Genomic DNA, 19,584 nt, shown 5'->3' with positions numbered 1-19,584 from the left:
TCATTGTTCTTTCATCCTGAAAGCCTAGAGTTTACTGGAAAATAATGGAGAAAACGGGGGAGGGGGAATACCATGATTTCTCACAGTGCTGAACGCTCCTAGGATGCTAGTCTTCCTCTGAGTTCTTGAAATTCATTGGTATTTGAAAAAGATTGGATGGTAGCCAGGTACTTTCTCTGATTTTATTTTAGTATTATTTTATTCCTGATATACGCTTGAAACTTTATTTTTTTCAGACAAACAGAAGGAAGAAACCAAAAAAAGTTTAATTTATTATAAAATACACTTTTAGAATGTTTACAGAGGTCTTAAAGACAAACAAAAAGAACAATATTCTGTGAGGATGATGAAACAGTCTCCCAATTTTACAGAGGCTTCTCAAAAAACAAACTGGTTTAAATAATTTCTCCATATATATCTATAAAGTGTAATTATGAATCAATTACAAATAAAATTAAGCAAACATACATAAGCACATCACTCTCAAGACCTGGAACACACTGTTGCAGATGCTCTTAAATTCTGAAGCATGAAAGACATGACTGCTGCTCCTTAAGAGCACTGCTTCTCCCTCAGTCAGTGAAATTGCCAACATAATTTTCTAGAGTGATCGAATATTAATCAAAGTGATCAAACATTTCACTGAGACCATGTGCTACAGAGTTTGCTCTTTACCTCTTAGTTATTTTACCAGGGAAAAGCCTCTCATCTCTTTTCAAAGCAATCCTGGGGGATATAAAAATGGATAGACCTCCACTAGCTTCCTTCATGATTTAGTGAAGCACTCTCAGCACCAAGAGCACTACAGTGCTAGAGCATATTATATAACTATGCTATTTGGTTCCCCGTATATAATGGGTTTACTTCTTTGACATGTAATCAAGTGTATGCTCCATGCCATACCTATTCTAAGAAAAAGCACTGTCATGTATTTATACTACAAGAGGATTCCATGTATGAAATCCTTGGACATCAACCCCTTAGACACATCCTGAGGTAGCCAACTTTTTATGACCTGACAGGTCATAATCAGCAATTGATATAATCAACCATTTGGAAGTGAGCACCTTCAGCCAGCCACCTGCTGTGGAGCAAAGCAATTTAACTTAAGAACAGCCAAACTGGGTCAGACCAAAGGTCCATCTAGCCCAGTATCCTGTCTTCCGACAGTGGCCAATGCTGGATGCCCCAAAGGAAATGAACAGAACAGGTAATCATCAAGTGATCCATTCCCTGTCGTGCCCAAAGGGAAGATGATTCCCTTTCTTTCTAGCTCCTACATTACTTCTACTTCTGAAGAGAAGAATGTGCAGCAAAGAACACTAGGACTCCTGTATTTATTTTGATTAGACAACTGGAGAGTTGTTTTCCCTAGGAGAGACCACATCCCAAACAGAACAAAGGGGAACTCTCCAAATCCATTCAATGCAGAATCACCCTTCAGGGTCCATTCAAAGTTACTCCAACATCATCTCTCCCCCAACCTCTGTTTCCCTATACCTACGCCCAGTGCTGTAATGTCTTTTCAGTAATTTTGATTTAGCCTAGAACATAAACACCGGGGGGCAAGAATCAAGTCTTTTTGCAATATTTGCCATAAACACCTACGCTGAGAAAATACACTTATAAACTACTTTCAAAACTAAAAAAAAATAAGATTTTATAAAACTTAAGAATTAGGCCTTCCTTTTTTTATAAAGCAAAAAACCTAAAGTTGCCACATAAGCTACTTTATTGCCTGAGGTTTTTGTCTAAGTAGTAACACAATCTCTTCAGCCTTATCAGCAAATATGTCTTCCACTTGATAGGCTTATGTGAGTTAAGTCAGCTATGTTTGGGAGGTTTATAGAATGAAAATATTAATACAGCTCTCCTAATTTTACCTGCTAACTGTGAAGTATACGCCCAAAGAAAAGCACAGCAATTCATGCAGGCCTGGCACACCATCTCATGGAAGTCCCCGCTCTCAGGGGGAACTGCACCAAGGTGCTGTCAAGAAGAAATAGGAACATATGACAGAGACACATTAGTTGCAAATTAATAGATTCTGCAGAGTATTTTTTGCTCTAGGTTTAGTGGCAGAAAAACAAGCATCATGCCCACCTCTTCCCTCATGTTTTCAGTATTTCCATTATCAGTATATTATCCCCAGTTTGTCCTCCATACCTAGCATCCGTACTGCTAGAAGATGAGAGAGGACCAATCAAATTTAAGGAATGTATCCAGATTATTAGCCTCTCTTCACATGTCAATCCCCCGAGAAGTCTGGATTCCATCAGCCAAGACAGCGGGAATACTTATGGATACTTTCAAATCTTGACTATCCTAAAAGGACAGCTACCACACACTGCAGTTTTAAGTAGCCCTCTTATTTAGTAATCTGAGATTCTCTAAATGCTGAACGAGGTTTATAAAACATTGTATCCAGCTTCAGAATGGAAGCAATGTGAAAAGAGTTAGATACAAAATCTAAACTGTCTTCAAACAAACTGGTGAGAAACATCAAGATGAATAAAATTACCTCCATTTTCTTTTGACAAATGTTTATAATTACAGCTAGAATATTCATCAAAAATACTTAATATCTAATACAAAACATTTAGGAAAAAAAATGCTATGATTTATCTGAATCAGAGCGTCTATAATTAATGCAAGATATACTATACCAACAATATTCCTATTTCATGTCTTTGTTCCAGGACTTCAACCATTCTACTTGCTTCAGTCTGGTTTTGAATTTCACCATCTACCCTTCCCAACATGATAAGCTGAACCCCTAACCCTGCATAAAGCAGGTGATTTTCAAAGGCAACAATGTGACCCAGGCACCCAACTCCCATTTACTTTCAATGGTAATTGGGTGCCTTGGCCATTTGCCTTGAAAAAAATCTTCCCTAAAGTTCCTAATCAGGCACTGAGTGTGCAGCTTGTTCCCTCCTATCCAAAATAGATATGGCTCTAAGTTAATGTCCCATTAAATGAGCTGCCATTCACCACAGATCATGATCACAGTTGATAATGGTGTGCTCAATAACCTTCTCCAATTCCAATGAAACGCTATCATTCAGAACAGTCTTCCATAAAACAAAGTTTTAGATGTCTATTGTCACTTATTAGGACTAGTTTATATAATAAGAGCAACCTTGAATAAAGTAGAGGTCCTCTCCATTTTGCGTACTAGTTCATCATGAGGACTGCCAGCATGCAAGAATAAAGATTTAGGTTTTTTCGTACAGCCTGAAAAGAGCTAATCTGAAAACTCTTGCCCTGGTTCTCAAAAGATCCCTGTCTACCTTTCCAAGTAAGATTTGCCATAAGGAAAACACTAATTTTAGCCTATTTCCAGACAAGATGACAATTTTGTTAAATACATATCCTTACCCTTCCATGGAACCAGTCTTCACAAACTATGCACTGGATCATTTCATCTGGGATCTAGAAGAATGGTTATATTATTAGCAATAATATCAACCTTCAAAGTTTCTCACAGGACTTTAAGTGCCATGTATTCTGAAGAATATACAAGTGAATCACTTTCCACAGTGAGACACTTAAATCGCATAGCCATGATAAATACTTACAGCCTCACCAGCCAAAGTTTTATTACATCATAGAAGTCTTTATTAAATCATAGAATATCAGGGTTGGAAGGGACCACAGGAGGTCATCTAGTCCAACCCCCTGCTCAAAGCAGGACCAATCCCTAATCTTTGCCTCAAATCCCTAAATGGCCCCCTCAAGGATTGAACTCCCAACCCTGGGTTTAGCAGGCCAGTGCTCAAACCACTGAGCTATCCCTTTGAAGCACTTGTAATTTGTTATATTCTGGCGACTAGAGATTCCCAATTGTCTAACAAGATTATTTTTGCATTGTTGCCAGATATGCTCTCTGTGACATTCTGCACTCCAAATTTACCATTGTGATGTAATTATGCTATGTTTTGTACAAAGTATGCCTTGTGAAGTATCATTCTAAAAGTCTTATCTGCTAAACATTAATATCTCATTGGATTGTATGTGAAGTTATGAAGTTTTGCTATGTATGTGTAACAAAGATATGAAGTTGGAAACATCCACAACTAGCCTTTCAGGTAAAACAATGAAGAAGCTACCCAGTGCTAATAGTTCATCAACAAAGACAATGGAAGAGCTTAACCTCACCTCTGGACTCTTCAGTCAGCTATGGGCAATGGCTGCCATGACTCAGTGGGAACATGCAAGGGCTTGTGACCAAATCACATGATACTGAACTCCATTTTGGTACCAGTACTTTTCTACAAACTGGGCTGGAAACCTGATTTGGAACAAAGAGTTTCCTGCCATATGGAAAAACTATATAAGAGGGAAGTGACCTCATGAGTAGGAATCACTCCCCTACAAGACAATACCTGGAAACACTGGAGGAACAAAGACTGAACTGAGGAACAGGGTCCCAGGTGGGAAAGAAAAAAAGCTTCCTGCATGTGTAAGGAAGCTAAAATCTGCTTGTATCATCAGTCAGGGTGAGATATTGCTGATTCAAATCCTATCTAGTTTGTGTGAGACAGATTGCGATTTTAATTTCCTAGGTAATCTGCTTTGATCTGTTTGCTATCACTTAAAATCTGTCTGTAGTTACTAAACTTGTTTTATCTTAACCAGTGTGTTTTTAAATGAAGTGTCAGAAGCTTGGCTCTGTAAGCATGGGCTGTTGCATATCTTCTCCACATCGAGGGGGAAGCAGACTAATTTAATGAGCTTGCACTACACAGAACCCTGTACAGTGCAAGATGGTATAATTCTGGGTTTATACTCTAGTAGGGGTGCAAGGCTGGGGAGCTGGGAAATTGGCTGGTGCCTTCATTGTCAGTCCATGAGCGGCTTAGGTAAAGCACTCAGGTGACAGGCGTGCTACCTACTGTCCTGTTGGGTGATAACAGGGCCTGGAGGGGCTGGCTGGGCATCACCAGCAGAGCAGTGTGGGAGGCCAACCCAGCTGAATGGTATGAGAGCACAGTAGTTCCAATGGCTTCCAGGCTTCACCCCGGGGATGACAACTGGTCACACACTCACAACAAAAAAGACAGACAAAAATCATCTCTTCACTGCAGTGCACTTACGACCCCTTTCTCATAAGTGGAAGTGTATAAATAATGGACACATCAGAAGCAGAAAGAGGTATTTATGTTAGGAGTCTCATCAGGTTTGCAGTAGGAGAGCTAGACCTGCTAATTCAACTTTAGAATTCTGTCAAGCATAATACAAGACACTTTGGTTTATTATTAAAGCATTGTTGTTTTTAAATAGTCTTTCATAATAAAGTGCTAAATGCCCCAAAACTTGGCAGAGTTGATGTTGTACTGTACTTCAAAATTATAGTGTTTGTCATATTAATTTATACATTCATATGGGTTTAACAAGAAACCAGATGTTTGTTTTTCTGCATTTGCTATTTTGGTATTGCCTATTCCCAAGATGCCCTCTGTGACAAGAATTCACTATTTCTTATACAAGTATATTTTAGTAATATTTTATACTATTCAAAAATACAAAATATTTAGCAAAATACTATAAACACGTTCTAACTTTCCTTATCCATTGAAGAGGTGAGAGACAGACTAGCTATAATTCAATATTTTGAAGAGAAAAAAAAAAACCCTGAAATATTATGTGCCAGTCAAGTAAAGTGGTGAATTTTAATTCAGATATGATGGCTTCATAATGTACAATACTAGTGCTGGGAACTTTGATATGGAATATGTTTTTTGTCATTAATTTCTTAGAGAATGTGCTTTATTTAATAATCTGAGGGGGGGTTTATTATTATTTTGAATTTTCAGGTGAACAAATACAGAGTTGAGACATTATGATAAAAAAATAATTGGAAATCCAAGATTAACACACAAGCTGACTCACTTTATTGTGGGAACTGCCCAGCATTAATTTATCAGGATGTAGGGGTAAAATGAAGCATGATTTTATCTGTTGATGCGGGGCTGGCCCTTCATTTAAGTTTTTGAATGGAGAAACAGCATTAATTTATTGCCCGTCTTCCTTGTCTATCTTAAGGCAAAACATAATTGTACTCTTAAACATTATGCAAATGCAGACTACTATGTAAAATGATTAACAAAAGTAACACCACAGGTAAGATCTCTCTGTTAAGATGGAGTCCATTCTGTGGAAGAATTTGATGATCATCATTCTACATGAGAACACCCATACTGGGTCAGACCAAAGATCCATCTAGCCCAGTATCCTGTCTTCTGACAGTGGCCAATGCCAGGTGCCCCAGAGGGAATGAACAAAACAGGTTATCATCAAGTGATCCATTCCCTACTGCTCATTCCTAGCTCCTGGCAAACAGAGGCTAGTGACACCATCCCTGCCCATTCTGGATAATAGCCATCGATGGACCTATCCTCCATGAACTTATCTAGTTCATTTTTGAACCCTGTTATAGTCTTGACCTTCACAACATCCTTTGGTAAAAAGTTCCACAGGTTGACTATATGTTGTGTGAAGAAATATTTCCTTTTGTTTGTTTTAAACCTTCTGCCTGTTAATTTCGTTTGGTAACCCCTAGTTCTTGTGTTATGAGTAAATAAAACTTCCTTATTTACCTTCTTCACACCAGTCATGATTTTATAGACCCCAATCATATCCCCCCCCTAGTCATCCCTTTTCCAAGCTGAAAAGTCCCAGTCTTATTAGTCACCTCTCACACGGAAGCTGTTTCATACCACTCATAATTTTTGTTGCCCCTTTCTGAACCTTTTCCAATTCCAATATATCTTTTTTGAAATGGGGCAACCACATCTGCACGCAGTATTCAAGACCTGGGCGTACCATGGGTTTATACAGGGGCAATATGATATTTTCTGTCTTATCTATCCCTTTCTCAATTATTTCCCACACCCTGTTTGCTTTTTTGAGTGGATGTTATCAGAGAACTATCCACAATGACTCCAAGATCTCCTTCTTGAGTGGTAACAGCTAATTTAGACCCCATCATTTTATATGTATAGTTGGGATTATGTTTTCCAATGTGTATTACTTTGCATTTATCAAAATTCTATGCAGAAAAAAAGTCTGTGCACTTTATCCATAGTATTATTACTAATTGTGCATTTCTTACCTCATCTTCAGGATCAGGATAAGGTCTTTTACAAACACAGTATAATCCGTAGAAGTTGTGATTATATTTATTGCCTGAATTCACTTTTCCCTTTTCCTAGAAGGGAAATGGGGTATATGTTTTAATGTACAACCTGGTGAAAAAACATGAACTTTCTTGAGAGACTGTACAACCTGAAGACAATTCTTGTCCTATTCTAATCTCCTAAGAGATGACCCACATAAACTTACTGGAAATAGCTTGCACTGCAAATTTTTGAATTTGCTGTTTCCACAGTCACAGCGGAAGTTTCTGGAAAGAAAGAGACATAATAGTTCAGATTGTTTATGCTGTCTTAAAATAATGTCTTATTCTTATAAGTGCTCCTTATTTAGAGCTGTGACACGCTCTCACAAGCTATTTAAACAAAAACATATGTGAGAATTGGCTAGACTGTCCTGAAGCCTTTCCATCTCATGCTGTGATTGTCAGATCTCAGCTCAGCAGTGTTGAGTTACATCAGTATTTGGCTGGGAAACCTCAATGGAAGATCTAATTGTTGCTGCTGTAACTACTCACATGCGTAAAGGCAAACACATGTTTTACTGTTTGCAAGACTGGGGCCTAAGTTAGTTGGATGTCATGGGAGCCTGTATTACTGGACATACTGTCTTTTGGATGAGAGATACAACTGAACTCCTTCCCACTTACGATCATTCAAGATCACACTGAAATGTTTGTACTAAGAGGGGTATTAGTTGGGGTGCTCTAGGTGGGAAAACTCTCCCTTGGGCATTACATCTGCCTACCAAAGATTCAGTTTCAATACATTCTGATGATAATCTTCACCTAATATATTCAAATATTTTTCTTCATTTAATCTACACTATTGGGTAGTAGTGCTGTGTTTTGTTGAACAGCCATTACATTCTACCCAAGAGGTGGCTGCATGCCAATGATTAGCACTGTGAACACTACGTATTTTACTTGATTCAGATGCACGTGGCAGGCCTTAATATTTAGAAAGTTCTTTACGATGAATAAAAGTGCTTATAAAGCATGTGAACAAGAATACTTTATAATTTAACAGAGAAACATAATCTGTACTTTGAAAATAGGTTTTTTTAAAATCAATGTTGTTTTTTCCTGAAATCAACTCCCCCCAAACCCATGTAGTATTTGCTTTAATGAAAGGACCCAACTGTACTGTGAACCTCTTCCGTGCCATTTCTGCCTCTGCAACCAGCAAATGTTTTCCACACATACCAACACCTCTTTAAGAAGATGGGCACTTAGCATAAAGGCACAGATGACTTTTTGGTGTGATGCTTTACTTCTTCACAATATGACAAATAAAAAAAAGTGTCTCAGAAATTACTCCAATATCTTCCTCTTCCGAAAAAGCTTTACCTTTTTGTATACAGTTCAAATAACTTGTGCGTGCCATGACATTCATAACTGCAGGCTAAACAGATTCCTGCTGGTTCTTCTCCTGGGGGGGTGCAAGTACTGCAGGCATACAAGGCTTGTCTTTTCACAGCACCCTACAATGACAAGATAAATGACTATAGAAATGCAGAAATAATTGAAGGAAGATAACTCGCTGTTGAAGTAGTAAATGCAGTTTGTGTCAGAAGAACTGGATTTAGGAGCAAGTTAGTGTTTGGTGGGCAAGCTGACAGTGGGTGCAACAAACATACAGTACAAGTCATTTAGTTAGTACATTCCCAAAGTTGCCAAGTGCCTTCTTGTAGTCCAAAATGCTGACCTATGAATAGCTCTTTAAAAGGGGATAGACTAAAATAAATGCCATGAAGATATGAATATATGTTTCCAGGCCCTGGAAATGAAAATTTTTTTTCAAGACTAGGCTCTTGCAATATGTGACATGCGCCCTCAGCCCTGTACTTGAAGAAATACGGAGTGGGATAATTTGTTGGAGAGGAAACTATGGGTTAAGTGAGTTCAAAGCTAGGCAGAGTGCTCTGGACACCAAGTTCTCTATTTACCCACAGAGCAGGCAAAGACCCCAACTTTGTCTCCCACCAATGACCATCACATAACATTTGCCAGCCAATGACTGCATTTTGTCTGATGGGGTAAACTCTTGAACTGTGCTGTTGTGTAGCCCCACTATCAGCCTGCAAACCATGTGTGGGAGAGAGAAAGAGCACAGAAAGACACCCTACCAAAGACAGGGTATCCCAAAATACAAGGATGTTGGACCTCCCCCTCTGCCCCAGAGGCACCATCTCCGCAGTCCAGCCTTGCCACTGAGCTTGCCACAAAGGGGGCACCGAGTGCAAGGCACAAGGGGAGGCCAAGCACCAGCCCCCGGCCCCCAGTGGCACTTGGGCTCTGGCTCAATAAGGACCCCACCTAGGGACTCCTGAAGAGAATCAAAGACTAACCCCGCCCCGCAACAGCCTCACCACACACACACCCCGCTTGTTCCCTCGCCGCCCCCCCCCATCGCCCCACACCTGCCCCGCCCCGGGGAGCCGCTCCCCGTACAGCTGCCTCAGCCCCGAGCCCGTCCCCCGCTGTTTCTTCTCCGCCTGCAGGAGACTCCCACCCCTCCGCCGCCTCCCGGCCCGAGCCTCTGGCTCGCTCGCCCGCTCGCCCGGCGCCGCCCCCTCACCTGGGAGTAGCTGCAGCGCTCGTGATCGCTCCCACCCAGCACCGCCCGCGCCTCCTTCTCCAGCTCCTCGTTCTCCGCCAGCACGTCAGCCAACGAGACCACGGGCTCCTCCGGGGCCCCCGCGCAGCCGCCAGCGGGCTCAGCGCCCCCGGCCGCAGCCTCCATCGCGGGATCCGACCGAGGCAGATACGGCACAAGGCGGGAAACGAGACCCAACGCTGGGGGGCGCCGCCACAACGGAAGCGGAACTGCCAACACACCACGTGACACGGAAGACCGCAAAACAAGGGTTCAGCGCGTGACACGGGCCGACGGGGCGCATAGCAACAAGTCACACAGGGTGGGGCGGGGCTGGTCAGTACCACATGACGGAGGAGGCGGTGTCACATGACGGGGCAGGTGGCGGTCGGACAATTCCCGCGTAATGGCCCCCGCGAGAGTTGCTGCGCGCGCCGTTCGGCTCCTGGGGCGAGTTTGGAGGGGCCGTTGCCTCGTGGGCGCCGAGGGCTTCCGGGTTAGGGCGCGTAGGACGGATTCCGATTGGGCAGTTCCGCTGCCGGTCTCTGCCCCTCAGGCCGGGCTGCGGGGATGGAGCTGCGGGCGCAGCTGACCGGGCGCGAGGGACAGGAGTGGCCGCTTCGCGTGCGCTGCCAGCCTGAGGCCGGCGCCGGTGGGGAGCTCCGGGGGCTGCTGCGCGGCCTGTCCCAGCTGCAGGAGCAGGTCTCGGCGCTGCTCGCGCCCCTAGTGGAGCAAGAGCGCGGGGGGCTCGCGGGGGCGGGGACCGCAGCGGGGTCACTGGGTGAGTGAGGCGCGGGGCCTGCGGCGGAGCTGCTGGAGTCGGGGTGGGGCTGAGTGGCTCTGGGCCAGGGGCGGGCAAACTTTTTGGGCTGAGGGCCACCTCTGGGTATGGAAATTGTGTGGCGGGCCATGAATGCGCAGGAAACTAAAAATTCATGTTCCGACAGGAAAGGAGGATTTCTGCCACCTTAGAGACTAACAAATTTATTTGAGCATGAGCTTTCGTGAGCTACAGCTCACTTCATTGGATGCATGCCGTGGAAAATACAGTGGGGAGATTTATATACACAGAGAACATGAAACAATGGGTGTTAACCATCACTCTCATTACAGTGCGTATGGTAACACCCATTGTTTCATGTTCTCTGTGTATATAAATCTCCCCACTGTATTTTCCACTGCATGCATCCAATGAAGTGGGCCGTAGCCCATGAAAGCTTACGCTCAAATAAATTTGTTAGCCTCTAAGGTGCCACAAGTCCTCCTGTTCTTTTTGTGGATACAGACTAACACGGCTGCTACTCTGAAACTTGTTCAAACAGGGACACTCTTACAATAATTACTGGGCTGTTTGTGGATTTTACCACACAATTTTGCTCCTGTCTGAACACAAATTGAATGTTGGCCTGGATTTGTCAGGCTTCACGTCATTGGAACTCATTGAGATTTACTAGCCCCCTGCTCTCAGAAATCTCCTCTCATGTAGTTTCCAACAGCCCACAATTGAGTCGCCTCTGGGTGCTAGGAAAGTCATCTAAGCCAACAAGTAGCAGGCAACTGAGCTTGCACGTTTCAGGCTGTGATGGCTCATGAGGCACGTTTGGGGTGTGCAGCTGGAGTAACATGCATGTCCTCTCGCCCATAATGCAGAAAGGCCTGGCAGTGGAGCGGGGCAAACCCCTAACCCCATTCCTGGGTGGGTGGAGCGGGGCAAGCCCCCGACCCCATTCCCCGGCTGGAGCGCTGGGGTGGGTGAAGCAGGGCAGTGGAGCTCGAGGGCCAAATTAAAAGGTCTGACAGGCCGGAAGTGGCCCACAGTCCATAGTTCCCCCCCCCTGCTCTGGGCAGTAGCTGGGCATGGCGCTGACGGGGAGGGGAGGGAAGGGGTTGGGTGACAAAGCATAAGCCCCAGTGCGGTGAGAACTGGGTGCCAGGCGCTCGTGTGTCACCCGATTCAGTTGGCCGTGAGACTGCTGGGGTTGCCCAGATGAGCCCTGCTCCACCATCGCCCCGAGTGTGTGCGGGCGCACGGCAGCCCTCATTTGTCTCCCTGGTGGTAGAGACGTGGATTGGAGGCAGGTGTGTGTAACTGCACGGCATCCTCTTTTGACTCAGCCCACATGTTCAGGGGTTGCCAGTCCATCAGCCTTCCCTCCCAGTGCTACATAGGAAGGCGCCTGGTGTGGTGATGAGGGTGCTGATCTAGAAAGGGTGGAGAATCACTCACATTGATCATTCAGTTCCAATAGAAAACCCAGTAAGTCTGTTGAATGTTTTGTACAGGAGTAATTTCTAGAGGGTCAGAGCTATCACAATCCCTCCACCTTAGGGGATAGAAACATAACATTCAGACTTGTGGTGACCTTTTCCAATAAGAAAAGCAGGTCTTGTGGGGTTTTGTCTGTATCCTACACATAGTGTCAGTGCAGAATCACACAACAAAATGGTATGGACTTACAGATAAAGAATGTGAAGAATCCATAAATAAACAACTTTGAATGACATGGTTTCAGGGGGCAGGGGGAGCATGTTTCAGCCACAACTTTTGCTCCAGGAAGGCACCTGGCAAAAAAGAGTTTCTCTGTCCTCTAACCCATCCACAGTTTTTCCTCAGGAAATGGATTTGTGAGTATTTTTTGTATTTCTAGTATTAATTTGTATTATAATTTTAAAAGGTGATGTTGGGGAGGAAGAGGCGGAGGAGGAAGATGAAGAAAACAACACTGATGTCAAAATGTGTGTGGATGGACCACCTTTAAAACGGACAAAAAGTCAGCACTCCTAACTATTGCCTTAAAAGCTATTTAATTTAAAAAAAAAAGACTTTTCTGTTGTTGCAAATGTTAGTGTTTATATTGCACTGTTGTACCTCTGGAAGAAACTATTTTTGGAAACTAGACAACTACATTTGTGTTCCTTTTGGTTAAGTTTTAGAAGGAAAATGTCTTTTTCTTTTTCTGGTATTTAATGTTACTAATAAAATACCTGACAAAAAGAGAGTGAAGTGTAATGTTGTAGATTCTCTTACATGGAAAGAAATTAATTCTTAAGTATTTGGGAGGAAGAAATTACGGATTGCCAGTGTCAAGAGGAACCTTTGTTTGCAGGTGTCTCTTTACTAATCTAGCCACTGAAGTATGTGGTTTTGAATCTTTTAAAAGTCAATATTAATTTGTACTGCTTCTGAGCTCCCTGTATTTTTCCTGCCACTCTTAAAATAGAGTACGTTACAGTTTAAAAAAAAGAAAAAGCAAGTTACTCTGCTGAAATATATTAAACTACAAGAAACAAACTAACAATTTTATATAAGGGTGCTATTGATAGGGGACTTTATAAAATAACTGGAGTATTCCAGATCTGCTTAAATACATTAGCAAGGAAGTAGTTATTTAAAAAAAAAAAAAAAGTTGATCAGCTTTACAAGAAGCCTAAAAGATCCGTTTATGATGTTGGGTCTCAGGTACATTTGTGTTTAACACTTAACTTTACAAAGACGTACACATAGATATTTGGAATCAGAATCGTGTAGCTTTGGGTACCACCATAATTCAAATAATAACTACAAAATGTGCCATAATTTGAAATGAATACTAAAATACAGTGTTAAACCAATAAATGCAAGAAATTGTCAGGAGAATTGTGTCAGTTATGTAACACCAACAGTGTCTTATCTATCTAAAAAAACCATAAACTACCTCACAACAATGTTGTAAGGATGAATTGGATTATAAAATACCCTGGAAGTGCTAAGTATTGTGTAAAAATTTGTCTTTATTTGGATATGGGCATTAAGTACAGTAAGCATTGTCAGTTTTGCGGTTCACTTGGTTGACAGTGTGTCTGATCTGTTAATTAGTTTTGTGTGGTTTAGCCATTACATCAGATATGAATAAAACAAAGAAATAAACTGCTTTTATAGGTCCCTCATTGTGAACCATTCATTACTTCACTATAGTCAGCACTGAAAGTTTGTGGATTCATTATCTGTCTAAGGGATTTGCCTTGCCACCCATCATTACAGTGTTTTAAGTGCCTTCCAGAAAAAACAATTTGGGAGTACCAAAATCCCTGGTGGACTTCATGTATCTGTCTCACTTCCCTTTTTGGGTTATAGAGACACTGCATGAGTAGGGTTTTCTTCGTTTATTATTTTTGCTTTTTAGGTTGTTGCTGGTGTATTGTTCTGGTTATGTTGGAAAAGCTTTAATCAGTTAGTAGCTATACATACTGCCATGCAATAATAGCTAGTGATTACTGTGACTACTGCTCTTGATTGGCTTATTACATATATGAAGAGTGCAGGCAGTCAGTGTGTGCTAAAACAACCTGTCATTGTTACCCCATCTTGATCTCCCACTCCCCTCCACTGGTTTGTTTTTCACTCACCTGCTAAATCTTGTGCAGTGAGCTCTGCCCATGAAGTTCCTTACTCAATTAAAAAGGGGGGCTTTGCAGGCACAGTGGTCTGCCTGCACAGAGCAACTTGCAGGACCTAGGCCTTTAGATTATAAATCCTTTTGGAACAGGGACTGTCTCTTGTACATGTTTGTGCTGGGCCTAACAATGGGATCCTGACCTGGTTGATTGTATCACCATATAATATACATAAAATACACAACTGCAATAGTCAGGTTGTAACATTAATCTTACAGGAGTTAAGTTTACCATTGCATCTGCAACTCTGCCTTCATATGGTGGTGTTAGCCATCTGCTGTAGCCTGTTGCTCAGTTTGAATTGCACTGAGCAAGTAATGAAAGACACTTGCATTGCATGCACAAAAGAACAGAATGTATTTACTCTGTAAACCTGAAATTTTACTACCACACAATTGAAAAACAATTCATTATCTTTTTGCATATAAATTTGTTTGGCAGTCTGTTTCTGATTTAAAAAGGGAGGGGTTGTTAAGTGCTGCTAGAGTGACAGAACATAAAGATGTTCACATTCTACACGAGTTACATTGGATATCCTCCATGTAAATCCAAGTGTCTACTGCATGGTATCTGACAAGGAGGATATGGTTGCAAGGTAGTGACTTTATTCAGTGAAGGCCTGGGACAAGAGATAACAAATGGAACAATGAACTCTGGTCTCATGTTATGCTGCAGATGATTAGCACTAGGCAAGACATCAAAATATATGTATATTTAAACTGATTCTAAATAAAGTTTTAGAAGAGCAAGGCATTCAAGACTGACTATTCAAACAGCGGGAGCTATGTCGACTGTAATAGCTTACATCTTGCTTTGGGTGTTCTAATGGAAGGTGGATGATGCTGGTCTGATGAGGGCTGAATGTGATGTCTGGCAAGTTAGTTGACTATGCTTCGCTCTTATTCTGCAATGTAATGTATGACCAGTGCCCTGTATGTTCTGTAGCTGTAGAATCGGGTACCAGTATCTCAGCTTTCATTTACAAAAAATTGTTTCTAGCCCTCATGATTGCAAGGATTACTTTGAAAAGGTGAACAGAGTACAAATGGATACTTACCTGAGTTGTAAGGTGCCTGAACTAATAGACCTAAAAGGTGTGAACTGCCCTGTTAATCTCACCTAGTTTGCAATAAATGCCACAGTTCTATGAACATAAAATTTGGCATTTTTCCAAGAGGCTGTGGAATTGGCCAGTTTACTGTGGCCAGGTACCTGGAGGTTTTTTTCCTCCGTGCCCAGCTACTATGTGCCTGCAGCTGCATCCTGGCTTTCCCCACTAATGATGGGTGACTGGATTAGGGTATGTTTCCTGTAGTATCTCATGTACCAGCCCATAGGGAATTGGCCACCAGAGTAAGAGTCTAGCTTCCAATCAGTGTGTGGAGGCAGTGAGAGAGAGAGGTTGGTTAATTGTGCTGTCTGGAAAACAACACAGCAACCAATGATGAAAATGAACTGATAAAGCTGGCTACAAACTTCCCATCCCTCTGGTGCATAAAAACAAAGTTATGAATGAGGCTGTCTGGGTAATATAAGAACTCAGGTCTGTGAAGATAGCCTATGTGGTGAACGTGAGGCAGGGAAAGGCTCCAGCAGCAAGATACTACACTGCTAAAAATAGCTGTGTAGATAGGGCCGGCACTGCTTGAGTGTAGAGGTGTGGATGGTACATGGCCACAGGATAGTGTGTCTTTACTTGCCTAAGAAGTTCTTTACTGTCTAAACTGCTACTTTTACCTGTGCTAGGGGTGGGTATAGTGTATGTACTCTATGTGCTGCTGTAAGGAGTGTGCAGTGGAGATGAACTCACTGTGTACAGGACATTCTGTTGGATTACCTGGTTTCTGGGGATGTTGGTTTTTAAAAAAAATGCTTTAAAATATATTTTACGCTTTAAAACTAAGTCCTCTATCTCTAGGTAACAGCCACTGCTTGAGTTCAGCTCAGCCAAGGGAGCAGAAGACTGCCGCATAAGCACAAGCAAAACTGTCCTTGCCCCAGACTCTCTGCTTCTGATGTCTTTATGGGCTTGTTCTCTCAGCAAAGTGTCTGTGCTGCTAGTGCCCTGCCTTTCTGCCAATTACCTCTCCTACATCACCACTGCTCTGGGCCTCTTTTCTGGAACCACAGCGCAATTCTGATGTAGTCTTTTCTGTCACTTGTGCAGGCTTCCTGTTTCTCTTTACCCAGCTGGGTCACTTTTCCTCAACCCCTATGTAAACTGCATGGCTGAACAGCTGTCTTACCGCTCTTTCTCCTAACTCCCTGCCCCGCATCCGTCCACTGTGTCTGCTCTCCCTAATGTTTACTCCCTTAGGACTGCTTCTGCTCTGGCCTGCTGCCCTAGTAGGCCTTACTTCTTATCCGGAATGAATAATGGAGAAGGGAAGTGTTGGTCCATAATGAGTGGATTCATGACACTACAGTGGAATATTTTTCAAGAGGAGGTGCTGAATAGCCTACATTTGAGGAATAGAGCAGTCTTGAGACCAAAATTAAAAAGTGAGCATCAGCAAAACAGGTAACATTGAACCATAGAATGGAGAATAGGCTTATTTAGGTTAGTGTTAAATGCATCTATTGTCCTCTAAGCACTAACCCACTTCTTAAAAGGCAAGTACAAGATCATATGGGGGGAAAGAATTCATGCACTAATTTGCTCTGTTGAGAATTTCAAACTTCTCAGTGAGAATTACACTCTATTTGTTCCCCCAGCCAACAAAAATCCAGACCAGAAAAATTTTAAGGTTTTATTGTTTAAAAAAGTTATTCATTCACAATGCATTTAGTCCCAAAAGACACAAAAGTTCAAGAAATGCATTCTTAAAAAATAGTAGCAATTATAAGATGCTCAAGTTGCTAGTTTACACAATAACTCAGTCACTTGCAAGAGTTGAGCTTGCATTCTAGGGCTTAAGTAGAACCATAGCTGATGCAAACTTTTTAAAATGAAACACATGGTGTTAGTTAAAACAGTTAATCTTTTCATGCATTAGTTTACACCATGCATGTGTGGTGAGGTCAGACTAGAGTTGGTAGTTAATACACATTCTTAAGGCTAAGAGAACACCAAACTCCGCATTTGCAAAGTTGTCAAACTAGAGATGATGATCAACAAGGATGTAACGTTGGACAAGAGACCCAAGAACCAGCTACAACAATAAGTATGCCAGAAATAGCCACAGAAAAAGCCTTGCAGTGAAAGGCCTATCAAACAGCTTTTTTTTTTTTTTTTTTAAGATTTTTTTTTTGAAACTTCAGGTATTACAGTAGAACCTCACTGTTTTGAACATATCTTGAATGGAGGTTGTTTGTAACTCTGAAAGGTTTGTAACTGAACAAAACATTATGGTTGTTCTTTCAAAGGTTTACAACTGAAAAGAGACTTAATATAGCTTTGAAACTTTACTCTGCAGAAGAAAAATGTTTTCCCTTTATTTTTTAGTAGTTTGTTTAACACAGTACTTTATTTGCTTTTTTTCCCTCCATCTTTTCAGCTGCCTGATTGTGTACTCCTGGGTCCAAGTGAGACATGTGGTTGACTGGTCACTTAGTAACTCTGAGGTTTTACTGTACCCATTACCAAAGGTAAGATATTGGACTTCACAGCTCTCTCATGTGATCTTCTACAGCAGTTCCTATTTTCTAGTGCAAGTTGAAGAACTGTAGTCTTATTCCCATGATCTTATTGTAGTCTTCATAGGAGCTGTTCTCTGATGAACAGTGTGACCAAAAAGAAGTTTTTGTACCATAATTATGAACTTAAAAACTTACAGTAATTCATTTTTCCACCTCTTAGAAAATGTTTAGTATTTAAAGCCAACTGATAAAATTCCCTAATACAAGCTAAGATCATTTTAAAAGTCTAAAGTTATGCAATTTCTAAAGAAGCTGTGATTCTACATGAGAGAATCTCATTAGCGAGTATCTAGAAGCCTTTAAGATAAACTACTTTTTAAAGATGACTCTATAATTAAACTGTTTAGAAAGTTTGATATTCATTTTGATTTCTTACCAACTCTGAATTTTAAGGAAATCTCCCAGTGACACAGCTCCCTTGGTGCTAGAAATGGTGGTGACTAACTCCCTGCATTTCTACCACCCTCTTCTCTAATCCTGAGCAAAGCAGGTCTAGACAGTAAAGTGGTAAAATATTGGTGAGCAGTCTCTGCACTAGCCCTCTTAATATCAAATCTTTCATAAATATCCCCAATTATGTTATAGTTTGTGCATTTCTCTGCATAGCTATTTCCATAGCAGATGCTCTCTGGATCCACTAGTATAAATAGAAAGTGATTCTGCCTTCTTCCATGAACATCAACTACTGAAATCATTCCTGTATGCTGTCCCCATCCAGAAAGGCTCAGCCTGTTACATAGAAGAGCTGACTAATCTGTGAAAGGCCACTCGATTGCTTGACACTGAATCAGACTACCTTTTTTGTTACTTTTTGAAATTTCCTCCCTTATAGGCCATTCTTCTGCAAAAGATCCTACCCACAGAGGCACAGATCTACTTTCTTCTTTGTACCTGGCAACTTTGAAATTCATGTTCTAAATAAGTTTATATAGGTTTAAACAGATTTTAAAAAATTAAGAAAATTGTATCACAGTATTAAAGCTCTGCCTTTAGAAAGTTGATTCTTCCATTCCTACTTAACACTTTTTCAAGACTCCTTCTTTAGCTATTACACGTCACAATTATTACTTTATTACACTTGCTTTCCTGTAAAGGGTAGATTGTATGTTCAGTTCTTAGCACCCATGCTGGTATTTAAAACCACAGAAACAGAATTGCTCCAAATGCAAACGAAAGATTAAGAATGTTTTAGCTGCTGTGTTTAAATACAGTAACACTGAAAACACAGCTAGAGGAGAAGTGACTGTAATCTCCCCAAGATCCAGGCAGTCCTAGAACAGGTGGATGTTTCTGCTCCAGCAGTACAGTAGAATGTTAACATTTATTATAATTATAGTGGAATTCACATAACTGACACAAAAAGGGGTATAAATTATCTTGTCTTGGGCTTATTGCTTCTGCCTCTTGGAAGACTCAGCCCTGCACTGGTTTAACATTCACAAGGTTATCTCCCCAAGGGCTAGAAACTTTATTTAGCCTTTGTGGATTTGCCGAGCCAAGCAATGTTCTCAGTGGCCAAGTGGAACTCTCAGAGCCTGCTGCTGAATTTGGTTAATGGGCACTCCTTGACAATGTGTAGCAACGATAGAAACTTTGATTTCCACTAAAACCAAAGGGGCCACAAAGTAAGCGCCTCTATGGCATACTAAAATAGGATGGTTCAATTTGATGGGGAATCATCATCAAGCGGATGTATTTCCAGTGGGGTCCTGTAGGCATCGGTTCTTGCCCTATGGTATTTATCATCATCACTGAC

General features: G+C 41.6%; 2 protein-coding genes across 3 annotated transcripts in view; one reads left to right on the top strand and one right to left on the bottom strand.

Annotated features, from left to right (window-relative positions):
• Nucleotides 1-9,987, bottom strand: part of UBR7 (ubiquitin protein ligase E3 component n-recognin 7) — a 19,515-nt gene extending 9,528 nt beyond the window's left edge. Inside the window, exons 1-6 of the mRNA XM_084630671.1 lie at nt 9,738-9,987; nt 8,507-8,640; nt 7,348-7,408; nt 7,118-7,213; nt 3,382-3,435; nt 1,884-1,989 (exon numbers count right to left, since the gene is read on the bottom strand). Of these exons, the coding sequence (XP_084486797.1) occupies nt 1,884-1,989; nt 3,382-3,435; nt 7,118-7,213; nt 7,348-7,408; nt 8,507-8,640; nt 9,738-9,902 (616 nt within the window). The 5' untranslated portion in view covers nt 9,903-9,987. The remainder of the gene's footprint in view (nt 1-1,883; nt 1,990-3,381; nt 3,436-7,117; nt 7,214-7,347; nt 7,409-8,506; nt 8,641-9,737) is intronic.
• Nucleotides 9,935-19,584, top strand: GON7 (GON7 subunit of KEOPS complex). Of its 2 annotated transcripts, XR_014712005.1 has the most exons (4): nt 9,935-10,536; nt 12,431-12,526; nt 17,687-17,777; nt 18,661-19,584. XR_014712005.1 is itself a non-coding variant. In XM_084630673.1 (2 exons), exons 1-2 carry the CDS (start codon nt 10,326-10,328, stop codon nt 12,538-12,540), a joined length of 321 nt encoding a protein of 106 aa, XP_084486799.1. In that variant the 5' UTR covers nt 9,941-10,325; the 3' UTR covers nt 12,541-13,677. The 2 variants fall into 2 exon arrangements, 1 of the variants encoding a protein (XP_084486799.1); XM_084630673.1 differs by lacking the exons at nt 17,687-17,777; nt 18,661-19,584 and having other exon boundaries at nt 9,941-10,536; nt 12,431-13,677.

This window comes from Lepidochelys olivacea, assembly GCF_965140295.1.
Source record: "Lepidochelys olivacea isolate rLepOli2 genome assembly, chromosome: 6".
Classification (NCBI taxonomy): Eukaryota; Metazoa; Chordata; order Testudines; family Cheloniidae; genus Lepidochelys; species Lepidochelys olivacea.
The sequence above is the reverse complement of the archived record's forward strand: the minus strand, read 5'-3'. Positions and strand labels throughout refer to the sequence as shown.

Coding starts and splice junctions, on each gene's coding strand:
- GON7 (XM_084630673.1), top strand. CDS start 10,326: ATGGAGCTGCGGGCGCAGCTGACCGGGCGCGAGGGACAGGAGTGGCCG. Junction 10,537..12,430: donor GACCGCAGCGGGGTCACTGG/GTGAGTGAGGCG, acceptor TAATTTTAAAAG/GTGATGTTGGGGAGGAAGAG.